This window comes from Mesocricetus auratus, unplaced genomic scaffold (assembly GCF_017639785.1).
Source record: "Mesocricetus auratus isolate SY011 unplaced genomic scaffold, BCM_Maur_2.0 Super-Scaffold_100004, whole genome shotgun sequence".
Taxonomy (NCBI): Eukaryota; Metazoa; Chordata; class Mammalia; order Rodentia; family Cricetidae; genus Mesocricetus; species Mesocricetus auratus.
This window is the reverse complement of record NW_024429189.1, coordinates 3,149,866-3,171,131: the sequence shown is the minus strand read 5'-3', so window position 1 is coordinate 3,171,131 and position 21,266 is coordinate 3,149,866. Positions and strand designations below refer to the sequence as shown.

Sequence of the window (21,266 nt, the reverse complement as noted above, 5' to 3'; positions counted from 1 at the left end):
TTGGGCCTGGGCCTTAGTGGGGTAAACAGGATGTGAGCTGCCTGGCGGTGCCTCAACCAGGACAGGTATGGAATTACTGCCCTGCCCATCTTAACCACAGGAGGCAGGCTGACTGGAAAATTCAGGGGTTGTCTGAATAGGTCTCTTGCCAGACAAGGAATTCACACTTGGAGAATCCTGCAGACTGGCCCTCTGTAGCCTAAGCTTCCTAGAGGCAGCTCACTCTGAAGGGAAGCACTCAGCTTGGCTGCAGAGGTCTCCAAGGCTGTCCGAGAAGGGCTTTGCTTGTGCGGCCCCCACCCAATGTCCTCCGATGTCTTACAAGTACAGAGGGGTTTTTGTTTTTTGTTTTGTTTCTGGTCAGGTAAATCCCAGGAAACCAAGCCAGGCAGAGAAATGGTAGAACACTTTATTCTTGAATGTCTCCCCCCGAGGAAGCAACAATACAGAAGCTAAGTCGTCCCCTGTGAAGGGAAAAACCAACAGTCAGAGCTCACTTCTGGCAGCTGAGAAGCCAGGAGTATACATCTACAGTGTGGACAGTCTAGACTTCTGCAGAGACCAGGCCATTGTCCTGCTCAAGAGCCACAGAAAAGTTCTGCCATGTCTGCCATGCTCTCCCTCTCCTGACTAAGAAGAGCATTCATCCCTTGTTTTGGTCCAGGGAACTGAACACAGTTGAGTTCAGCCTCCTGGTCCCTTCCCCCTAACTTGTTCATGACAGACCTTGTAGCTCATCTCCATCTTGCCCTTGTCAAGACAAGGAGCGAAGTGGACCTCCCTCCAATTGCTGCCCCCTACAGAGCCAGAGGCCACAGCATGGGCAGGAGGCCTGGGCATCAGCACAACACCCTTCCTCTGGGACATGCCCAACCAACACCATATTGTTTGGGCGGCTCCATGAGTAAGGAGCGTTTTCATCAACACGGAGGTCAAGAGGCGGAAATGTTAGAAGTGAAAAGCAAGAGAGAGATTCTCAATTGTGTATTGGCCCCCAGTAAGAACGGATGACCCGTGGAAGCCAAGTACGTTGACAGTGAGTTACAGTTTCCCACCAGGTGGTTTCCAGGGAGGCTTCTGGGCGCCTTTGTCTTTCCCCCTAGATTTGAGGCTCTCATTTTCAAGCTGCCTATACTTGTGTTTTCCTAACCAGTGCTTGGTAACCGTGGTCTGGACAGGTCTGGTAGCGGCTGCTGCAGCGGCTCCCTGGCTACCCAGGATCTCACTCACATGCTGCAGCACTTTGCGAGGCAGCTTCTCGGAATGAGCAATCCACTCTTTCATTAAGTCCAGGACTATAGGGATGAGGCTGACCACGCCTCCGTAGTGGTTCCTGGCCTCATCACAGCTGAGGTGGTTTACTACGTCATGTGGGTACCTGCAGGATAGTGAGCAGATGGTGAGACCTACCTCATGGGCAAAAGGCCACCCCAGGAGGCGTGAGAGCTGAACACACAGAATCTCAGGCTCCTTCCCTATGTGCTCCATTCACAAAGCTCAAGGCCAAGAGCCCCAGGTACTTGTGTAGGTAGCAGGAGCTCTCAGCCTCCTATCACCTTCGTAAAATCCGAACTACCTCCCACCCTTCTCACTTCACATCTAAAGAGCTCCCAAAAATGGATTCAGGGAGCTTTGGCTTCTTTGGGGTCACCATGGAGCCCCAGGGGATGTGACTCTGGTGTCCCACTTCTGTAGCCACGTCCTCCATTTTTTATTTTTATTTTTTGTCCTCCTATGTCTGTGACCCAGTTTAGATCCATTTGATTAGGTCAGTCATTGTAGGTAGTTGGTGGCTAGGACTTACATGGACTAGGGGCTGTGACCTGTGCCAGCAGGGGAGGGCCAGCTCAGAGGTTCCTGTCCTTTGATCAGGCACACTCTGCCCCATGTACACCCATGAGGGACTTACTTTGCTCTGAGGCAGCTCAAGTCATTGCTTTGGCTAACCATGGTTTTGCATTTCTCGAGAAGGCTGTTGGTGACAGGGGTGCCAGAGTGCAGGGCCTCAAAGTGCTGGCAGAGCCTGTTGAGTTCCGAGCAGATGTCCAGGAACATGAGCAGGATTCTCCGGTCCGTAGAGTTGTTGCAGTAGTGTTCCATGTAGCTCTGCACCTGCAGAGGCCAGTGTGTCAGGAGTTGGAGCTGGAGAGACGGGGCACGACCCCAGGCCTCCCACAATCGTAGACTTAATGCCAGACATGAAGCATTTGAGCACAGCTCATGACATACAGCTCACGTTGTGTACCAAGCACCGTTGCAAAACTGCTTCCCTAAGCCTGATCTCCCTCACTCATCCCCTAAGCCTTTCTGAGTCCTCATTAAAAATGAAAAATAACCTGAGTGGGTGCCCACAGAAGTGGCTTGAGTGAGTTTTATCCCCACACAGTGACCTGGGCTCCACCACCCTGCTTACTGAAACCACAGAGGAGGAAACAAGAATGCTTCAGGCTGGTTGTACTGCATTTTAGAGTTAGAAAAAGTGAGCTACAGGCCCGACTGCAGAAATGACTGTCCAGATGAGGACAATGTGGTGTGATACCCTAACCTGGATTCAGAGACCATCTCCAGTGTGTGGGTGTGTGGGTGGCACAAGGTCATACCAAGGAAACTTTAACCCCCTGTGGCTGCATAGGTAGCATGCTGAGAATACTAATTCTCTGATCCGCTTCCTAAGGCTTCCTTGGTTAGGGGTAGGAATCCCTCTATGGGTCTTTGCCAGTTACTTGGGCCACCCAGAGACTTTGCCTCTAAGCACAGGCAAGGTGACAAGCTGGTCTTAGGCTAGGGAAGAACTACCTCAGCTACAGGACTGCGTGACAGACTCAGTCATTTCACAGTCAGCTGCTACTCTCCATGGAGTGATGAAAGGGCACTGCTGCTTCCTCCGATATTCCAAACTGTCTGCTTAGACGGGGCTACCCTGTTTCTTGGTGATCTGAAGGAATTCTCCCCGAGCCTGTAAGGGGTAGAGGCTCCTGACAACATACCTGTCCAGGTACAAGGTATGTTGCTGCTGGCATCAAGGTGTGACCACAACGGAGGGACTTCCTTGGGTGTGCGGGGAGGGTTTTGGGGGTAGACATCCCCTCCTGAACCTGAGATGGGAAGCCCTATCAAGCAGGTGCTCAGAAGTGAGACGTGGGCCACTATTAGAGACTGAAAACCTGCCCCATGCCCTTGGAAGGTCGAGCTGCTGGGGGGATGTAACCAGCTGTTCTTTCAATGGTTCGGGGCAGGAGCATGGACCAGAAGACCGTTATGACAGATAGATGAGTATGGAGTGTGGATGCAGCCTGCACGATGCATTTTCTTCACGTGGTTAACAGTTTTTTCAAGTAAAAAAGCAGATTTTTTACAAAATTTAGAAAAAGAATGTTAAAGGATGCCTCTGGTGAAGGTTGCTTGTTTTCCATAGTCTCATTTCTCCTGGGTACTGCAAGCCTGTACCACACTGACCCTCAGCCCCCTTTAAACAGGCACCCTTCAGGGAAGCTTGACTTGTTTGTGGCAGCCTCTTTTTCAGTTCTGGGACCCAGCTTGTGAGTATGTTCCTAGCTACCCAGTGGTGGGAGCCCTAACCTCCTGGAAGGCCTCCAGGAGTAAACTAGGACAGTAGCGCCTTTAAAGAAACAGGTGAAATAAAAGTACCTGCAAAGCCTCCATCAGTGAGCCGGGCCAGGTGCCACCCTGAGAAGGACCATTATCTGCCTGGTCATCAACAAATCCCCAGTGCTCAGCCTAGGGCTCGCAAGTGACCCCAGACACTTGGGTGCTTAGTATGGGGTGTTTTCACTAGATGTGCCTTCATGTGGGGAAACTGAGGTTAGTGAGATATGCCCACCCGCCCAAGGTTACAGAGTGGCAGGTGGACTTAAGGCCCACCCGGCTGAGTCTTAAGCCCATATTTTCGTCACTGCTACGTATCTGGTAGGTGGCAGTCACCGAGGGACTGTTTCCATCGGTTAGAAACTAACATGCAGTTCTCCTCTCTAGGGCTCCACGGCTCCGTGTTTTGGGTGAGGGGACTGGGCTGGGAGGCACACCCTACCCCGCCCGGCACCAGCACCCGGCCCTCCAGGCATCACCTGTCCGATGCTGGAGATGGGCCGGATTTTGTCGTGAGCGTTCTCCCTGCAGTGCTCCAGAGCCGCAATGAAGGTGAACTGTTGCTGCTGGAAGAGCTTGTATTTCTGCTCGATGCTTCGGAGGGTCTCTTTCACCTCGTTCATTGTCGTCCTGGAGTCTCACAGGGCAGGCAGGGTCTACTGCAAGGGAGAAGACAGCCTTGAAGCCCCCGGGGTCAGAATCTCCACTCAGCTTTGGAGGGAAGCGTCCTCCCAAAGGAACGTGTCCCCACTTTGTAGAAAAGGAAGTGGGTCCTGGAAGTCACACGCTTGTCCTAGGTCCTTCAAGTTGTCCACCACCGCACCAAGTCTGACCTTGTCTGTTTACCCCCTCCAGGACACAGTGTGTCATGAGCTGTGGCTTCCTTCACCTAGGGACAGTTTCTCTGGTCCTCAGTGTCTCCAGATCTACCCCTCATACACATGTACACTGTCTGTAGAAGACCCTGGGAGTCAGGTACATGCTGCAAGACCCCAAACCAGCAACATGTCAGTTTAAAAACATGCCTGCCATTGATTCGGGACCTCCTTCTGTACACTGCAAACATGTGTTGCTTTCATTGGTTGATGGATAGAGCTGCTTTGGCCTATGGCGAGGCAGAATACAACCAGGAGGGAAATCCAAGCAGAGATACAGGGAGAAAGAAGGCAGAGTCAGAAAGATACCAGCAACTGCCAACGAAGCAAGAGGTGTAGAAAATGAGGTAATGGGACAGCCACTTGGCGATACACAGAATAATTAAATGGGTTAGCTTAAATGTAAGCTAGCTTGCTAACAATAAGCCTGAACCATTGGCCAAACAATTATAATTAATAGTAACCCTCTGAGTGATTATAAGTGGCTGTGGGGCTGAGTGGGACACATAAAAGCCTCTGGCTACACACCACTGTGAAGTTGTTGAGAGTCTGGAAATTCTTCCTGTGTGCTAAGCAGGGAGAGTCAGTACTTGGTGGTTCTGTGTGACTGTGTCTCTCACTGTGGTCTTGGGGCAGGTTTCCAAGGCAGGTTTAGGTGCAGACTCCTCCCCTGACTTATGTTAATTAACTGCGTTATCTGATCAGGAAAGGCATCTGCAGGGAGTGCAGACCAGAGGCCATCATTGATGAGATTACTGGCTGTCCTCAAACACTGAGAATCCCCCATGGGTGGAGAGGGCAGGGATGCCCTATCCATGCTGTCACAGTTTACTGACTTGGGGCAAAATGCTTATAGTCTTTAGGGGATGTCAGAACTGGAAGGGACCTCAGTAACTTCCAGGGGTACATGGAGACCTAGAGATAAGGGAGTCCCATTGACTTTGTGCCATAGACTTCTGGGTCCCAGGCTTCCTGATGCCTAAACACCTCCTCTCTGCCCCTCCACCAGTGCACACAGAACCCAGATTCCAGCATGCTACCCTGTGTCAAATGAGCCAAGGCCATCCCAAGATGCTAGTAGAGGGGGCAGACACACAAGGTCAAGAGTAAGGAAGGTAGCTTCCTATTGAGGACAAGAGTGGAGCTGGGAAGACAGCTCTGTGGCAAAGTCAATGGCAGCAGGGGAATGTAAAAACAGACCAGACCAGGATACGGCCTCTATGGACGCTGTCCTGCAAATCAGAGAGTTCAGAGATGACTGGGGGCAGGGGGGAAGGCCTTTTAGAGACCGAGGGTTGTCCCACATTAACCCAAGTGGGTCTCATGCAATTTAATAGAGCATGCACTGTGTCTGCCAGTAGCTGGGAGTTAACTGTACCCTTGGTTGGCCTGGTGCAAGTCAGTCCCCAAGAGACAGGGCAGCCCCTTCCTCCCTCCCCGCCTTCCTGCAGCCTTCTGCCTGAGTGACAGGGTGAGTATGGAGCTGAGATTCTTGTTTATTGGGTATCTGCCATGTCCTCGGCCTCTTCCCCATAGGGCAGAATTGCTCACTTGGGCATACTTATTTTCCATTGTCCCTCCCCAGAATTCTAACTCACCAGGAAAGGGTTGAGGGTGAAAGGAAAAAGACAAAATTTAAGAACCGGGTGCCAAAAAACTCAGCACCCATTCAAGAGAGAAAAGAAATATAAAAAAAAAAGTTCAAAGGATAAAATAACAGAGTTTTAGAGAAATACTGTGCTTTCCCCTACCAGAGCCTGTGGCAAAAAGAAAAATATGTAATAATAAGCTTGCCTTTATTAAGTGTTGATAGTTTATTCTAAATGGATTTTTGCCATTATTTTGAATTTTTGAAAAACATTGCATTAATATATCTATCTTGATTGTTGAGATTTAGGGCCCTTTGTGGTCCATTCAGATGAGTGTCCCCTCCTGCCCCAGCTCAGAGCTCACAAATGACTCAAGTTGTAACCTAGGAAAGTCAGAGAGACAGAAAGTGTGCCTTTCGCCTATCCCCTGCCCGCGCTGCTCAGTGCTGTGGTTGGCAATAGTCAAGGCCACTCTGCAACCACCAGTCCTGGGTTCAGATCCTGCTCCACCCTGACTACTGACCTCAGGTGACAATCATCTCTGAGCTTGCACCCTAACATACAGAAGGAGATGGCAACAGACACCCAGCCTTGGGGTGGGCATGTCCTGAGATGACAGGTGTAAGACGAGTGGGGGACCCCAGAGCCTAGAAGGCAGAGCACAACAGACCTCAGGGCTACTATGACTATCTAGCATGCAGCTGACAGGTAGGTGACTGCTACAACAGTGTGGTGAGTGCCTGGAGAGACTCGAGGCCAGAAGTGGGAGCTCGTCTTCTTGGGGGAGGGGCTAAGCTCTAAGCTTGAAAAGAACAGTGCAGGTGGGCAGTGTGCTCAGCCAAGGGGCAGGGATGTAAGACAGGGCAAGGCCAAGGGACCCCGGGTTTAGCTGGACATTCAGAACTGCTGAAGGCATCTAAGCCAGAGGGTGGAGATGGACGCCACACTGTCCTTCCTTCCCTGTAACGGATGCAGTCTGCTGCTGGGCTCTCAGCAATAGACAAAGTAGGTGAGGCCCTGCTCTGGATGAACTCTCCTGGAAGGGGAAGAGGTCAGGGCAGAGCTCAGAGTGTGGCACAGTGGAGACATGAAAGTCAGGGCTGTGCTGTCTGCCAAAGGGGCACCTGCAGGGTGGATGCCTACAGACATCAGCAAGACACTGGTCTGATGATGATATGAGAACATCCTCTCACTCAATAGTGTTCTAGGGAAGTCCCGGGCATGAGCCATCTCAACCCCTGGCCAGGTTAGGACAGGGGACCGCAGTGACCACATAGAATGATCAGAGAATGAAATTGAAACCACAGTTAGGAAGAGGGCAAACCAGGATCTGTCGCATCCTGGCTTGACTTCTCAGTGTGGCTCTTTGATTAGACCCACCCTCCTCTGTGTCTCTTATATTCCCTAGAGACAAGATGGCAGGCATTGGGTTGACTGTGGCTACTGGAGAACAAGGAGGATGCTACTGAGGATCTGAAAAGTTACCCAACCACTTCTAGGGCCTCTACTAGCTAGACTCTGGGCCTCACTTCCACTCCTGTCCCGGAGCAATGAGGACCAGTACTCATGGGGCTGTCTCCTGTGTGTTCAGCTCCCTGACACCCTCTCTGGGCTTCTGGGTTCTCCAAGGAGACAGAGCTGACTGACTTGCTGTGGCCCCATGAGCCCCCTAGAGCAAACCTGTCTCAGCTTTTGATTCTAGAAACTTGTGACATGCACATGTCAGGCATGTCACAAAAGGGTCTGTAACAAGCTATCCAAAGTGATTGTCCCTTGAACACAAGCCTCTGCACCCAAATTAGAGTGGATAAAAGACCTAAATGCAGACACTTCTCTCTCTGTGGGGAGGAAAAAGTGATTACCCCACAGGTTTAGGCTTTAATTGATTTGTATTTTTCCAGTCTGCTAAAGAAGATTAGATCATGGTATGAAAAGTGCCTAGGGCTTAAAATAAATGAGGAGAAACGAAAACCACTTCAGAAATGTCCAGGAAGCATACCGAACCTCCCCAGTGCAAGCTGCAGCTTGGTTGGCACTTGTATTCTTTGTTGAGAAGGTGGTTTCCCAGCTGACAAGTCTACCAAGGCCTGACACCTTTGAGGAAGCAGTCATAGGGATAGAGGGCAAGTGTCACAATCCCAGGCCAGGACACCTGCTGCCAGCCTCGGGGCTGCCTCTGATTTCACTCATGGCCCTTGGCAAGACTTTCCCCTTTGCTAGGCCTCTCTGTTTCTGCCCAAGGAAGGAATTTGGATCAAAACTCTTCGAGCTATTGGAATATCTGCTCTCTGTCCAGCAGTTGGCCAGGAAACAGATCTGGAAAGAGGAAATGACTTGCCCAAAGTCACCCAGTCAACTCTTCTGCCCTGTCCTGTATTCTGAGAAGAAAGGCTTTCATTTGACTGTGCATGGTGTTGTGGTCCCAGGAGCCCCTGAAAGCAATCGAGGCTTGGTTCTTGACCCATGTGAACAGATGACCTACACGGGGCTCACTTGCTGCTCTTCCAGAGGATATGACTTTAGTTCCCAGAACCCAGATCTGCCTGCAATTAAAGCTCTGGGTTCGAACACCCTTTTCCAGCCTCTGCTCTTCCTCTGCCCCACCCGTATACACATAAATAAAAGTAAAACTTGTAAGAGGGGGTCTACAGCTGTCCAAAGTGATTGAGGTGAGATTAAGATTAAAGATTAAATGAGATACCACTATGGACAGCAGGGCCCACTTCCCACGGGCCAATCACTGTCGAATACTTCAGAGCAGCCGTGGGAGTAATGCCTGAGCTGCACCCACTGCTCAGGGTGGAAACTGAGGACCAGGGCAAATTTGTCCAGTTCACAGCGTACATCCGGACACACCCAGCACTTGCATTTTGGGCTGTCCTTGTAGGTCGTGTCTCCCTCCCTCTTGGCTACATTTGCCCCGTCCACAGCAGCAAGCTCTCCTCCTCTAGGCCAGAACACCTCCACCTCTTCCCCCACCACTCCCCGACTCCACTCTTGGGCGGCACCCCAGCCCCCTTTACCCTGGTTTGACTCGGACTGGCCTTCGCCTCACAGAGTGCCCAGAAGCTTGAAGTGCCTTCGTGGGTGTGTGGGCCCCGGAGGGCGGGAAGGCCCTCAACAGTTCTCGGGAAGCGGGAGTGGGCGGGGTCGAGGCCTCAGAGACCCGTGGCCCTGGCCGATTGTGACCACAGGTGCCATGGCAATCAGGTCACATGGTCCGGCTGCCCAAACCAGGAGATCCGCCCAGGTTCTGGCTGATCCTGGCTGCAGATGACTTTTGCTCCTGCAGACATCCGACCTACATCTGCTTAGCGTCTTTACTTTAAAGATAGGGAAACTGGGGTGCAGGGAGCAGAGTCAGGGTTGACCCTAAACTCTTAGCATCCACACGGCGGCTGCACCAGAAGCAGGTTTCTGGATCCGATCTCCCTCAGGAGGGCCTGGGGCTCTAGAGCTGTGGACCCTGGGATTCTTCACAGGGTGGCCCCTCGGAGCATCCTGGGGTCCTTGCACTGTGACCCCAACTGGAATCCTGGTGCTGTGGTCCCACTGGCATCCTGGGGTCCTTGCGCTGTGGCCCCTCAGGATGTCCTGGGGTGTTGCGCTGTGGCCCTTCGAGGGCCCCTGTGCCCTGGGGAGGGAGAGCCTACTGCGATCTGGGCCTCCATGGATGGAACGGGAACCAGGACTCGTCCCAGCGGAGGCGCGCACCGATGACGCACAGCTTGGCGTCCTAGCAACGCGGTTACTAGGGGAGCGGCAAGCAGTCTGAGACATGGACGCGACCACTGCCCCGCACCTCATCCCCCCGGAAATGCCTCAGTACGGGGAGGACAACCACATCTTTCAGATGATGCAGGTGTGACCGGGTGACCGGGCGCCCGAGGGTGGGAAGTGAGACCTCAGGGGCCAGGCTGGCCGCCGGGGACCCGCGGTAGTTCCCAGGGCCTCATCTGGAATTGTGGAGTCTTGAGTCTTACCTAAGCTGGGTCCTGGCAGCCCTAACAAGGTAGGATCAGCCACCTGACTTCAATAGACCTGTCCCAGGAGACAAACAGCAGTGCAAAACAGAGAAATAATTGTTCTATGTGACCAATATTGGGAAGAGGAACACATACAAATCTGGTGATCTTCTGCCCTTAGATTCAGTTTTGGGATCAGGACAGAGGTTTAGATTTAGAGGGAAAGGGTGCGTGTAATTAAGCAGGCCAGGTCAAGTGTGGTCCCACCCCTTACTGACCCATCTTTTTCTCAGCTCCATTCTCTCTGGTAAGTTGGTCTGACAAGTTACAAGAACTCTGGAATCTCCTCTGGCTGACACCAATCTTCTCTTCCCTTCCCCCATCATGAGATTTCCGGGAAATTCCAGTTTCTTGGTGACCATTCATTGTCTCTGCTGTCAGTCAAAGGGAGGAGACACGCGTGTTTTGTCTCATTAGAATGTCTTCATTCTTGTTGGGACAGGTTCATGGGCTGTCCAAGTTCAAGATGACGTGCCCATCTGGGTGGATTCTTCAGAACTGGCCTTTCCAAAGCCCTCAGCCCTCATCCTGACTCCCAGCCTGTCCCAGTTCCCAACCCCCTGTGGCCTTGGGCCAAACTGTGTTCCCACCTATGTGTGGCCGCTTTCCACTCATGCACCCCATGGGTACAAAAGGCTTTTAGAAGCTGGACTGGTAAGCTCTTAGTCACTCGATGATTCTGGGGGCCAAGGGTAAACTGGAGCTCAGTTTCCTGTACCCTGTTCTGCAATTTGAGGTATTCAAGCCCCCCAAAACAGAACCATGGTGGCACATGAGCCCAGGCCAAGGGACCCAAGTCTCCAGCAAACATACTTCCTTCGGAAGGAGTTAGTGGGAGGGGGAGCAGAGTGGCCAGTCACAAGTAAACCAGCTGCATTGATGACCCTCGCCTGTTTTCCAATCACAGAGAGAGCTTGAGCATTTCCTAAAAAACAGAGAAACAAAATCATTTTATTTTCAAATGGGAAGTTATAAAAATGGTATTGTCTCTCGTCTACCCTTGAAGCTTTCTAACACGGGTCTTGTCAAAGCCATGAAAGGGCAGTGGGTACTGGACCATGTGCCCTTCCACCTGTGCACGGCTCCGTGAAATTTTATCAGATGTCTGGAATCCACTGCGGTTCACCCACACTAAGACCATTCCCAGAATTCAGCTCACTGTCACAGACTCGGCTTCTTTTTGTCTTGTCCTGAGAAATACTCTTGGCACGCTCTGGAGCACATATTTTTCAGATGCACTATCTGTGCAACAAGTAGCCAAGAAGCAATCGGCAACACATCCAATCACAGAGTGAGCCCAGCTGTGCCACTGGACAAGGGGTGGGAGCTGGAGGAAGGAGAGCTGAGGCCCCGAGAAGGGAAGGAGCTTGCTGGTGAGGTCTAGGGCTGTGCTGGAACAGGGTTTCCCATTGGTGCTTTTGACTGCCCTGCCGAAGCCCCTTCCTACCTGCCCTGCAGTCTGGCTGCTGTCAGCTCTCCAGTTACCTGGTGTGCCACCCTGACAACTGCCTCCTCTGATGTGTTTGCTTGGCTGGGCTAAATGCCCAGAGTACTCAAGGCTTCAGATATTTGGCTGACACGTATTCTGTCCCAATGTGGAAAGACCCAGGCAGCAGGAATAGCTTTGTCCCCCAGCTAACATCAGCACTGGACTGGGCACCTGCTGTGATTGTGCAGCTGGGGAGGACCACAGAACCAGAGATGAGGTCAGGCAGGGAGCACAGGAACATAAGGCAGGCCTGTGCAGGAGCATAGAGTGGTAGGGATTGACCTAGGTGCACTGAGATCTGATGGCCATGTAGCCAGGTCAAGGAGTAGAAGGTACTCCATATAGAAGGCCAGCATTCACTAAGGCCCTGCAGTAGAGCAACAGTGCAGGAGCTTGGGTGGGGAGCACAAAGGGAGACAAGGAGGGGAAGGGGCACTGGCTGCTTGGACTTCCTTGGGCCTCTGCTGCCAGCCACCCCCAGCAGATGTCCCAATAGGTGATCTCTGTGACAACCAGGGCCCCTGCAGGTGTTAATCTCCTGCTGTCTGCTTGTGTCCACAGAATATGCTGGAGCAGCTCCTGATCCACCAGCCGTCGGACCCCATCCCCTTCATGATCAATCACCTGCGCCGGAACAATGACAATGGTGAGCACTCACTGCAATGTGTGGTAGCTGCCGTCACCATCTCCCCCAGGGACCCTACCCATCCTGGCCACAGCCCAGCAGCTCGCTGTTCCTATCTGTGTCTGAAGGGAGATCAGAATAGAACAGAGAGGGGAGGTACTTGGACAAGTTGCAGTGGTTAATTGGAGAATGCCTTCTTTTTCTTTTTGAGACTAATAAAAATTCTCTTGCCAATCTATTAAAATGCAAAGCCCAGAATGGCCCATGTAATCAATTATTAATGCTTCTGCCTGCCCTCACTGATGTCGCCTGTTGGGTTTAAACTCTCTGATCACTCCACTTGTCAGGTGAAGTTTGGTTTCTGCTCTACCTAGACAGCCGAACACTTGGACTTTTCCAAGGGTTTCATTATCAGTACTTGCCAATGAGTTGCGAACTCCCCAGACCTCAGCCAAAAGCAGGTTGGTCAGACCCCAGGCTCAAGTGCAAATTTGGGAAGAGAAAGGCCCACCAATAAGCAGGGCCCCTTCCTGCATCCCAGCATGGTAGGTTTGCCAAGCCAAGGGAGGACTTTTCTGCCCTGGGTGAGCAGCGTGGGGATCTGGTGTCTTGGTTGGTTGGTTGATTTTCCCACAGTTCTGAGGGAGCTTTACCTTACTAGTACATTTAGCATTTGGGACTTGAGATGCCCCATGGTGGGACTGGACAGCCTACAGTCTGAAATGACTCTAAATTGTCTAATAAAAGTTAGGTTTGGGTTTGAGCTGGTTATGATGGCACACACCTTTAGTTCCAGCACTCAGGAGGCAGAAGCAGGCAGATTCCTGAGTTTGAAGCCAGTCTGGTTTACATAGTGAGTTCCAGGACAGCCAGGGCTACACAGAGAAACCTGTCTTGAAAAAAAAAAGTGTCTCTTTTGTCATGGAATTTTACTATTTAGCAACAGAAATAAAACTAGAACAAATCTTTAAAAGAAAAATTTAAAGGAAGCCAGAGCGGGCTTCATGCTTGCAGGGGCACCCAGCTCCCCAGCCTTCCTCACAGGGCCTGCAACCTGCACCTTGATGGACATGAGGGTCCTCTTTTAGCCCAAGTCTGGCACGTGGACCCCAGCAAGGAGTTCAAAGGGAGCCCCAACAGTGTCCTTCTCTGAGGCTCTTCCAAGACATGAATGCAGAGCCTGGGTACCCAGCACCCAGCTGAGGCTGAGACCATAGACTGGGTAGAAGTTGAGCTGGGACAGGAGTGAGTCAGAGACCTGCTCCAGGCAATTCTCTCTGCCCCTCCCTGGCTGACTGGCCACTATGCTGTGCTGGAGGGAGTCTCTGCACTGCCCTACCTGCTGTTGGTGTGAATGTCTGGGCGGACGTGCCTCTTGGAGGATTTTTTTTAAAGGTTTATTTTCACTTTTTGTGTATGAGTGTTTTGTCTGCATGTGTCTGTACACCATATCCATGCAGTTCCCATGGAGGCCAGAAGAGGGCGTTGGGTTCCCTAGAACAGGGAACTACAGGTAGTTGTGAGCCACCACGTGGGTGCTAGAAACTGAAGCCAGGTTCTCTGCAAAAGCAGCCGGTACTCTTAGTCACTGAGCTCTCTCCCTATGCCCCCACTATGGGGAAAATTTTTTGAGCTAATAATCTTCAGGCTTCCATAAGCCTCAGACCTGGAGTGAGAGCCTAGAATGTGAGGCTGCTTTTTGCCTTCTGTGTGGCTGCAGGGCAGCGTTTCCGCATCAAATGCCCTGCACTAGCCTTCTCAAGTCCCCACATCACCATTCTGGGCTGGCTGAGTGTAGCTGATACCTGCTGGACAGCTATCTCCTCCCTGTGTGACCATTTGCTTGTGACTACCTATCATATATTTCCAGGCCTGCGACTTTGTAAAGACTGCTCTTGGTGGCATTTTTCTCTTTATTCCACACAGCACCCTCTGCTGCAGGGAGTGGAGTCCAGACCTGTGTTGGGGACTGCCTGCCACGGTCAGTCTCCCAACTGCCGTTTGGATGGTGTCACTTTCCAGCCTGGATGTTCTTTAGGCACACACACTAGGTCCCATAACCATGACTTTAGCAGCTTAATTACCCCCCAGTCCTCCACCCTACTCTCAGGCCTCAGTGACCTCTCATGGGACATCTGTGTCTTTAGATAGGAATGTTTATAGGCTTTCATTCCCAGAAAAGCAAGGACACCACCTTGCTGTTGTGATCTTTCTAGGGCATCGAAGACAAGATAGGTGGGATCAGCCTGAGCCACACCCCTCTGGAACTTAGCAGGGTCCCTGCATTTCCCTTGCTTCCCTGGGCAGTAGTGAGAGCTGCTTGCCTCCTAGTCACCAGAGCCAGGAGCGCGACCTTCCCGCTGACTGGCAGGAGGGCACACTTGAGCACACCTAACACTGGCCAGTGACTGACATGGGAGGAGGAACTCATCCCAGCCTGTGAGCGTGCACAGGAAGGAGGGAAGGAGCCCCTTTGCCTCAAGAAAAGCATTCAGTACAAAGTGAACGTTTACGGTGGCCCTGGGCAATATTAGCACAGGCGGTGGTGGATATAATGGGGCGTTTCGCTTCGTATCAAACGCTTGTCCAGGAAAGCCTTGTATTAGAGCTCTGATACCTGAGGGGCTCCTTGTGAATTTTAAATCATGTTCCTAGTTAAGCCTCAAAAGGCTCCATGGATGGAAAGGTTCTTTGATTTTCTTTGAAGTGGTTAGAGGAGTTTGATTACTCTTGGCACTCAAACAGCCTTTTATGACACTGTTTATAAATAATTACTCATGAGCTAGGCCGGAGTTTCAAGGTGTTAGATTTTAAGAAACCGAAATTAGTCACATAAGTGAGTATGAGAAATTGGGAGGGGAGAAGGTCACGATGTTCCTCTTTAACGTATTTTCTTAGGCGTGTAAAATTTGGGTGCCACTCACAGGAGCTGGGAACAGAGGGGAGTAACATTTCCCCTGTAACCCCTGCCCAGGGCCTCTGCCAGGAGTTGGACTGAATCGCTGGATGTCCTGGTTACACACTCAATGCAAGATGCAACTACCATCTTCTCCAGCACTACATCCAAGGGATGGGCAAAGGCCCCCACTTAGAGCAGTGGGCACTGGAGTCGGGCATAGCAGCCCTCCAGCATCCTGGCTTTGGCTGAATAGGCATTCTCTACAGTGATAGCAATTTTCCTGCTTCCTGTGTCTCTCTGGCTTTGAACATCCTCAATGCTGCTCTCCAATCTCTAGATTGAACTCCGGCTCTGACCTCACCTTCCCCCTCCCTGGCCCAAATGTCCACAAAGCCACCTCATTCCCACACTTGGGCTGCAAATGCTACCTGCCATGACATCTCTTACTCAGATGGAGGCCCCGAGAGGCCTTGCCCTGGCCTGTGGCTTGCAGTAGGAATGGATCCCTTGATTTCTGCCTTGACCCCTGCACTGACATCCCAGATGCTAGACAATGCCCCCAGCATCCACAACAGCCTGTGCCATGGGCAGTGCCCACCCCCACCCGTTGCCATCGGCTCTGCAAGACAAAGTCCCTGGATGGTGGTGGCTGGTGGCAGCCCCATGAAGCACAGAGCATCAAAGACAAAGGCTGTGGCATCGGTGCCTGGGATAGCAGTGTCCTTCCCCTATACCAGTTTTGTGGCCTTGCTTGGAGGAGTAGCCCCGGCCTGGTGGGTAGCCCCAGCCTGGTGGGGTTGCCCCGGCCTGGTGGGGTTGCCCCGGCCTGGTGGGGTAGCCCCGGCCTGGTGGGGTAGCCCCGGCCTGGCTCCCCAGCTGTGTTGGACTCTGTGATCCTCTATCCTTTTACTAGAGAGTGTCTCAGCTTGGCCACCCCTGAGTCCTACAATGTTGACTGGCAAAGGGAGCCTATTGTGGGTCGCAGCAATGGTAACTCTCAGTGGTCACATCAAGGGCTGGGGATAACTGAGGTGGCCATTGCAGGTTCTGCTGTGCGGGTGGCCCTGTAATATTGACTTCTGTGGAAAGGTTCGTGTGGATAAGACTTTGTACCTGCCCTCAGAGAGCTGGCCATTTGCTGGGGACAGCAGTGCCCCTGTTTTTTTTTTTTTTAATATTTTAAAGATTTATTTATTATGTATAGAGCATTCAGCCTTGGATGCCAGAAGAGGGCACCAGATCTCATTATAGATGGTTGTGAGCCAACATATGGTTACTGGGAATTGAACTCAGGACCCCTGGAAGAGCAGTCAGTGCTCTTAACCTCTGAGCCATCTCTCCAGCCCAGTGCCCCTGTTTTGAGGCCTGGTAATGAAGCTTACTACAGTGGAATGGAAGCTGCTGCAAGTAGCTTGACCAGTCCCTCCACCGTGGAACCAGGGTGTAGTCTCAAGCAGGAAGAAGCAGTAGGGCCCAGAGTATCCCCTGGCTGGGTGGAGGCAAAGGCATTCTTGACAGGGAATGACAAGTGATGGACATATGTTAGCATCGTCTGGGAAGAAAAGGGCTGCCCCAGGTCTCTCAGCTCAAAGGAGGGCATCATTTGGGATTCTCTGAGCCCCAGGGCTATTAGGAAAAGCAGGGCACATCCATCCAGGCCCAAGGGAACCTAAAGGATCCTGCGGTCCCAGACCAGTGGAGCACTGTGGTACCCAGAGTGTAAAGCTCACTTTGCTAGCCTACCTGCCATGTGGAGCCACGTAGAGCTACTCTCATGTAGCCCATCCCATCCTCCCCCTGATGGGTCCTGTGCTATGTGAGACTTTCAGAGTTGCGGCGGCCCGGGGGTGGGGTGGGGTGGTGTGGGGTGGCATCTCACACTCTTCTCCACCCTTACCTCGGAAGTGAGAAGGTACTGGGAATTTGGGCAGAGATCCATTTGAACCCAAGCAGCCTAGCAGAGTGTCCTTGTGCTGGCCTCCGAACTACTGTCCTAACGGCTACTCTCTGGTTCCATCTCCGTGTCTGTCCCCAGAGTAGACAGCCACTCATGCCAGCTCCACGTGGGCAGAAGAGCCTCAAGAGAGTTGGGTAGACATAATTTGTGTGTCCTAAGGCTAAGAGGACTCACTCTGGACAAGTAAGACGGAGGTGACATCATCAAGAGACATCACTGGAACCATGTAGTGGTGGTGCACACCTTTAATCCCAGCACTCAGGAGGCAGAGACAGGCAGATCTCTGTGAGTTTGAGACCAGCCTGGTCTACAAGAGCTGGTTACAGGACAGCCTCCAAAGCCACAGAGAAACTCTGTATTGGAAAAAAGGGGGGGGACTTCATTGGCAGTCACCCCTGGACTTATGTGTCTGTCTGACCTTGTTTGTACACGTGTCCCACCCTTCATCAGTGATAGGCGGCTCTCTTCTCCCAGTTATCGGCAACTACTCCATGGTACCCCAGATGGCACTCCAGGGCTTCTGCAGAACCAAGACTATTCCAAAGCCAGGACTTACAGCCACAAATAAGCTGCCAGGGTTGTAAAAATTTGCATAGAAATGCCTGCATTGGAAAACAAAGACTCACCTACCTTGGGTTTTATAAATCTGGCCCATACACTGTAGGCTTCTTTCTATTATTTTCTTCTGTAAAATGATGGGATGGAGGGGGGTACAATTTGCTAAATAAGAAGGCATAAATATATATAAAAAGCATCAAAGGTCTATTTACATAAAATACAACTTTATTTGAAAGAGTGTTCCCAAGACAAAGTCCCTGTTTAACATGCTTTATGGCATTTGAAAATCCCAATTGTTTTTGATATTCATTAGTTTGGCAAACAAGTTACTGTGTCCGTGTCCCCGTGGAGATAGAAAAGTAAACCATCTCTGTGATCGCTTACCTCTCTAAACACAGAGAATGCGTTCTGGGGCAGGAGTGTCTCCCAGCCTCAGAGTTATGAATGGTCATGTCACTGGCAGAAATGAAATCTGGGGAGGAAAGAAATAGACCCTGTGCAGCTCAGACGTGGCAGGCCACTTTGTCATGCCCAGTGCTGACAGCCAAATCTTTTTCTTCCACAGTGCCGAAGGTCGTGATATTAGGTCCGCCTGCCTCAGGGAAAACCACCATCGTAAGTGCATTATATTAAATGTCATTCTGGAATGTGTCGTTCATGCTCCGGTGGACAGGGGGTGTGCCTTGGTGAAGTGTCCACACACCTGCTGTTTTTCTTCTCTTCCTACCCAGTTTCTCATCACAAGTATTCACAGCCAGTGTCTTAGCTAGGGTTTCTGTTGCTGTGAAGAGACACCATGACCACAGCAACTCTTGTAAGGAAAACATTTCATTTCAGAGCTTAGTCCATTCTCATCATGGCCGGAAGCATGGCAGCTTGCAGGCAGACATTGTGGCTGAGAGTTCCATATCTGGATCGGCGGGAGGCAGGAAGATCAAGTGAGCCATTGGGCCTGGCTTGAGCTTCTGGAACCCCAAAGCCCACCCCAGTAGCACACTTCCTCCAACAAGGTCATACCTCCTAATAGTGCCATTTCCTAGGAGCCACAGATGGGAATTCAGAAAATACAAACCACAGTCACACAGCCCTTTAACACTGGGGCGCCACCCCTTCCCTGGCCACACCTCAGCAGCATCCTGGGGACATCTCCTGGCTACCTCAGAAGCACCCGGGGCATTCCCTCAGCTGTAACTGGAGAACACATTTCTAGAAGGACTTCCCGGCCGGCCCAACAGCCTGCACGCCTCAAAGGCTTTGATTGTGGAGTCTTAGTGTGGCCCTGAAGTAGCTGAAGTAAGAGAGCTGTGCCATTAAATGCTCATGAGTCAGTTCCCAGACTTCCCACAGGCTTGCCATTTTATCACGCTTTATTCTTTGGTCTTTCCTTGTTAAAGGAGAAGCAAGGCAAAGGCCAGACCAGACTGGTAAACACTTCAGCCCCCCTCCCTCCCTCCCTTCCTCCCTCCCTCCCTCCCTCCGTTTTTCACACCAGACTCTGGCTGGAAGCTGGTGCCTTTGTCCTATCCGTGACTTTAATCTTCAGGCCCTTGGTTTCGCTTTGTTTTTCTCTTGAGATCGGGTCTTACCTCATAGCTTTGGCTGGCCTAGAACTCGTGCTGTAGCCCAGGCTGTCCCCGCGCTCACAGTAGTTCTCTTCCCTTAGCCTCCTCTTCCCTTAGCCTCGCAGTTGCTGTAATTACAGGCACGGGCCACCATGTCCAGCTGCAAGTACAAGTTTTCTTTTGTAACTTTCATTATTACACTGTGCTTATTCGGTGTGTGTGCACATGCACACAGTGCACTTGTATGTGTGAGCACACATGGGCCACAGTGCATACATGGAGGCCAGAAGGCAACCTGCTGGAGTTGATTCTCTCTCACATCATGTGGGTCCCTGGGATCAAACTTAGTTGTCAGGCGCCCTGACACACCAAACTAGGCCCTGGTTGTAGTTCCTAAATTCCATAGATGTGTTAGAGTCATGATAATCTGAGGTGGAGCCCTGTGGGGACACCAGACCTTGAACAGAGACCCACTTCCCCTTCGGCCTGGGAGCAGGCAGCTGTGAGATAATGTTTACTGAAAACAATTCAGTGCCATAAAGCTCTTGGTAGGGCTCCGATAAGGGCTCACTCACTGAAACACCATGACTTTGATCCCCCTACAGCTAGATGCTTCTTCCTGCTCCCTGCTGTTTCTCCCAGATTCTGGTGCCAGAGATTTTAACCACCAGCCAGGAGGGTGAGAAGTCTGGGAGAGCTGTGAGAGGTGTGTGAGAGCTCGGTTGGAGAATTGTGTGTGTATGGATGGCAGAAGTCCTTAAATAGGGAAGCGTTTTTTCTTGGGGTCTCCTCCTAAGCCGACTTGGGGAGCATAAAGTTTTCATAAAGCAACCGACCGGTCTCTGTGTCATCTATCCCGACCACCTCGCTACATTCTCGGGTGCAGGCTGCTCAGCAGGTGCGACAGAGCCCTTCCTGCCTTCTGAGCTCATGTCATAGAAGGGTTAGGCTGTCCCTTGCCCAACTAGCACTTTATCTCACAAAGGAACTGAGATGAGTGATCTCTGCATAAAACACCCCGTGTGTGCTGCACTGTGAGGGTCAGCATAGCTGTTGTCATCTGTCCATCTGTCTGTCTCTTTATCCTGTGTGTGTCCACACGTAGTTTTTCTGCTTTATTCTCCTTCCCAGTCAGTCTCCCCGAATCCAGCCCTCACCATGTGTTACTTTTAGAGACAGGGTTTCCCTCCACTTGTCAGTTCTTGGTATCGCCAGCTTTGAAAACTGCAGGGTCCCAGAGTCTCCTGCGGATGGATGTGGTCACCCCTGGGGCTGGGGCTGGACCACCAGTGATCTTGATGCTGGGATCCATGATGACCTACTGCATTTAGACACATGCTGGGCTTTCTATTGAGCTGTTCGTGGCAAACGGTTCTCTCTGATCACTAGGAGGGATTTGCTGGGCAGAGTAGGTGTGGAGCACAGAGACCTACCTGTGCCTCTTCCTCATGGTCCACAGAGCTCAGAAAGATGCGGGGGTGGATGGCCTCACAGTGGTGGACCAGACAGATGGTGCCGATGAGTGAGAAGTACCTTCTGTGTCCGCTCTGGGGACTTCCTCCAGCCACCCACGGCTTGCCTTTTCTCCACTACTGAGCTGCAGTCCTGGCTCCCTACCCATTTTTTTTTTTTATGGAATATAGAAGGATTTGGCAGGCTTAATTTCGTTGTTTTGGGTTATGTTTTTTAGACAGGGTGCCTCTATTTGTTCAGGTTGGCCTTAAACTTAACAGTTTTCCTGCCTCAGTTTCCTGAATGCTGGCATTATAGTCATGTACTACCATACCCAGCCGTGTGTGAGTGTGTGTGTGTGTGTGTGTGTGTGTGTGTGTGTGTGTGTAGACTAGAGGACATCTTTGAGTTGCACTTGTTAACACCATCTCTACCTCCTCTGAGACAGAGTCTCTCACTGGCCTGGAACTCGATAGTAGTCTAGACTGCCTGGCCAGCAAGCCCCACACTGGGGTTCCAAGTGTGCCATCATGCTGTTATGCCCAGTTGGTGGGACCCCAAAAACTCCATCACCAAGGAGGCGACTCACCTGATGCAAGAACAAAGGTTTCTTTATTGACAAGCTGCAG

At 51.5% G+C, this 21,266-nt stretch overlaps 2 protein-coding genes across 5 annotated transcripts in view; one reads left to right on the top strand and one right to left on the bottom strand.

Moving 5' to 3' along the window:
- Positions 1-395: 395 nt before the first annotated feature.
- Spaca9 (sperm acrosome associated 9) lies at positions 396-9,715 on the bottom strand. Of its 3 annotated transcripts, XM_040745136.1 has the most exons (5): positions 9,094-9,315; positions 4,086-4,265; positions 1,910-2,112; positions 1,231-1,378; positions 396-464 (listed from the first exon to the last, which is right to left on the bottom strand). In XM_040745136.1, exons 2-5 carry the CDS (start codon positions 4,227-4,229, stop codon positions 453-455), a joined length of 507 nt encoding a protein of 168 aa, XP_040601070.1. In that variant the 5' UTR covers positions 4,230-4,265; positions 9,094-9,315; the 3' UTR covers positions 396-452. The 3 variants fall into 3 exon arrangements, with proteins under 3 accessions (XP_040601070.1, XP_012980160.1, XP_040601069.1); XM_013124706.3 differs by having other exon boundaries at positions 396-1,378; positions 9,094-9,715; XM_040745135.1 differs by lacking the exon at positions 9,094-9,315 and adding an exon at positions 8,070-8,154 and having other exon boundaries at positions 396-1,378.
- Positions 9,716-9,778: 63 nt separating this feature from the next.
- Positions 9,779-21,266, top strand: part of Ak8 (adenylate kinase 8) — a 106,644-nt gene continuing 95,156 nt past the window's right edge. The window contains exons 1-3 of one of the 2 annotated variants that reach the window (XM_040745133.1): positions 9,779-9,932; positions 12,146-12,230; positions 18,189-18,238. In XM_040745133.1, the coding sequence (XP_040601067.1) occupies positions 9,849-9,932; positions 12,146-12,230; positions 18,189-18,238 (219 nt within the window). In that variant the 5' untranslated portion in view covers positions 9,779-9,848. The other variant, XM_040745134.1, reaches the window with a different exon arrangement.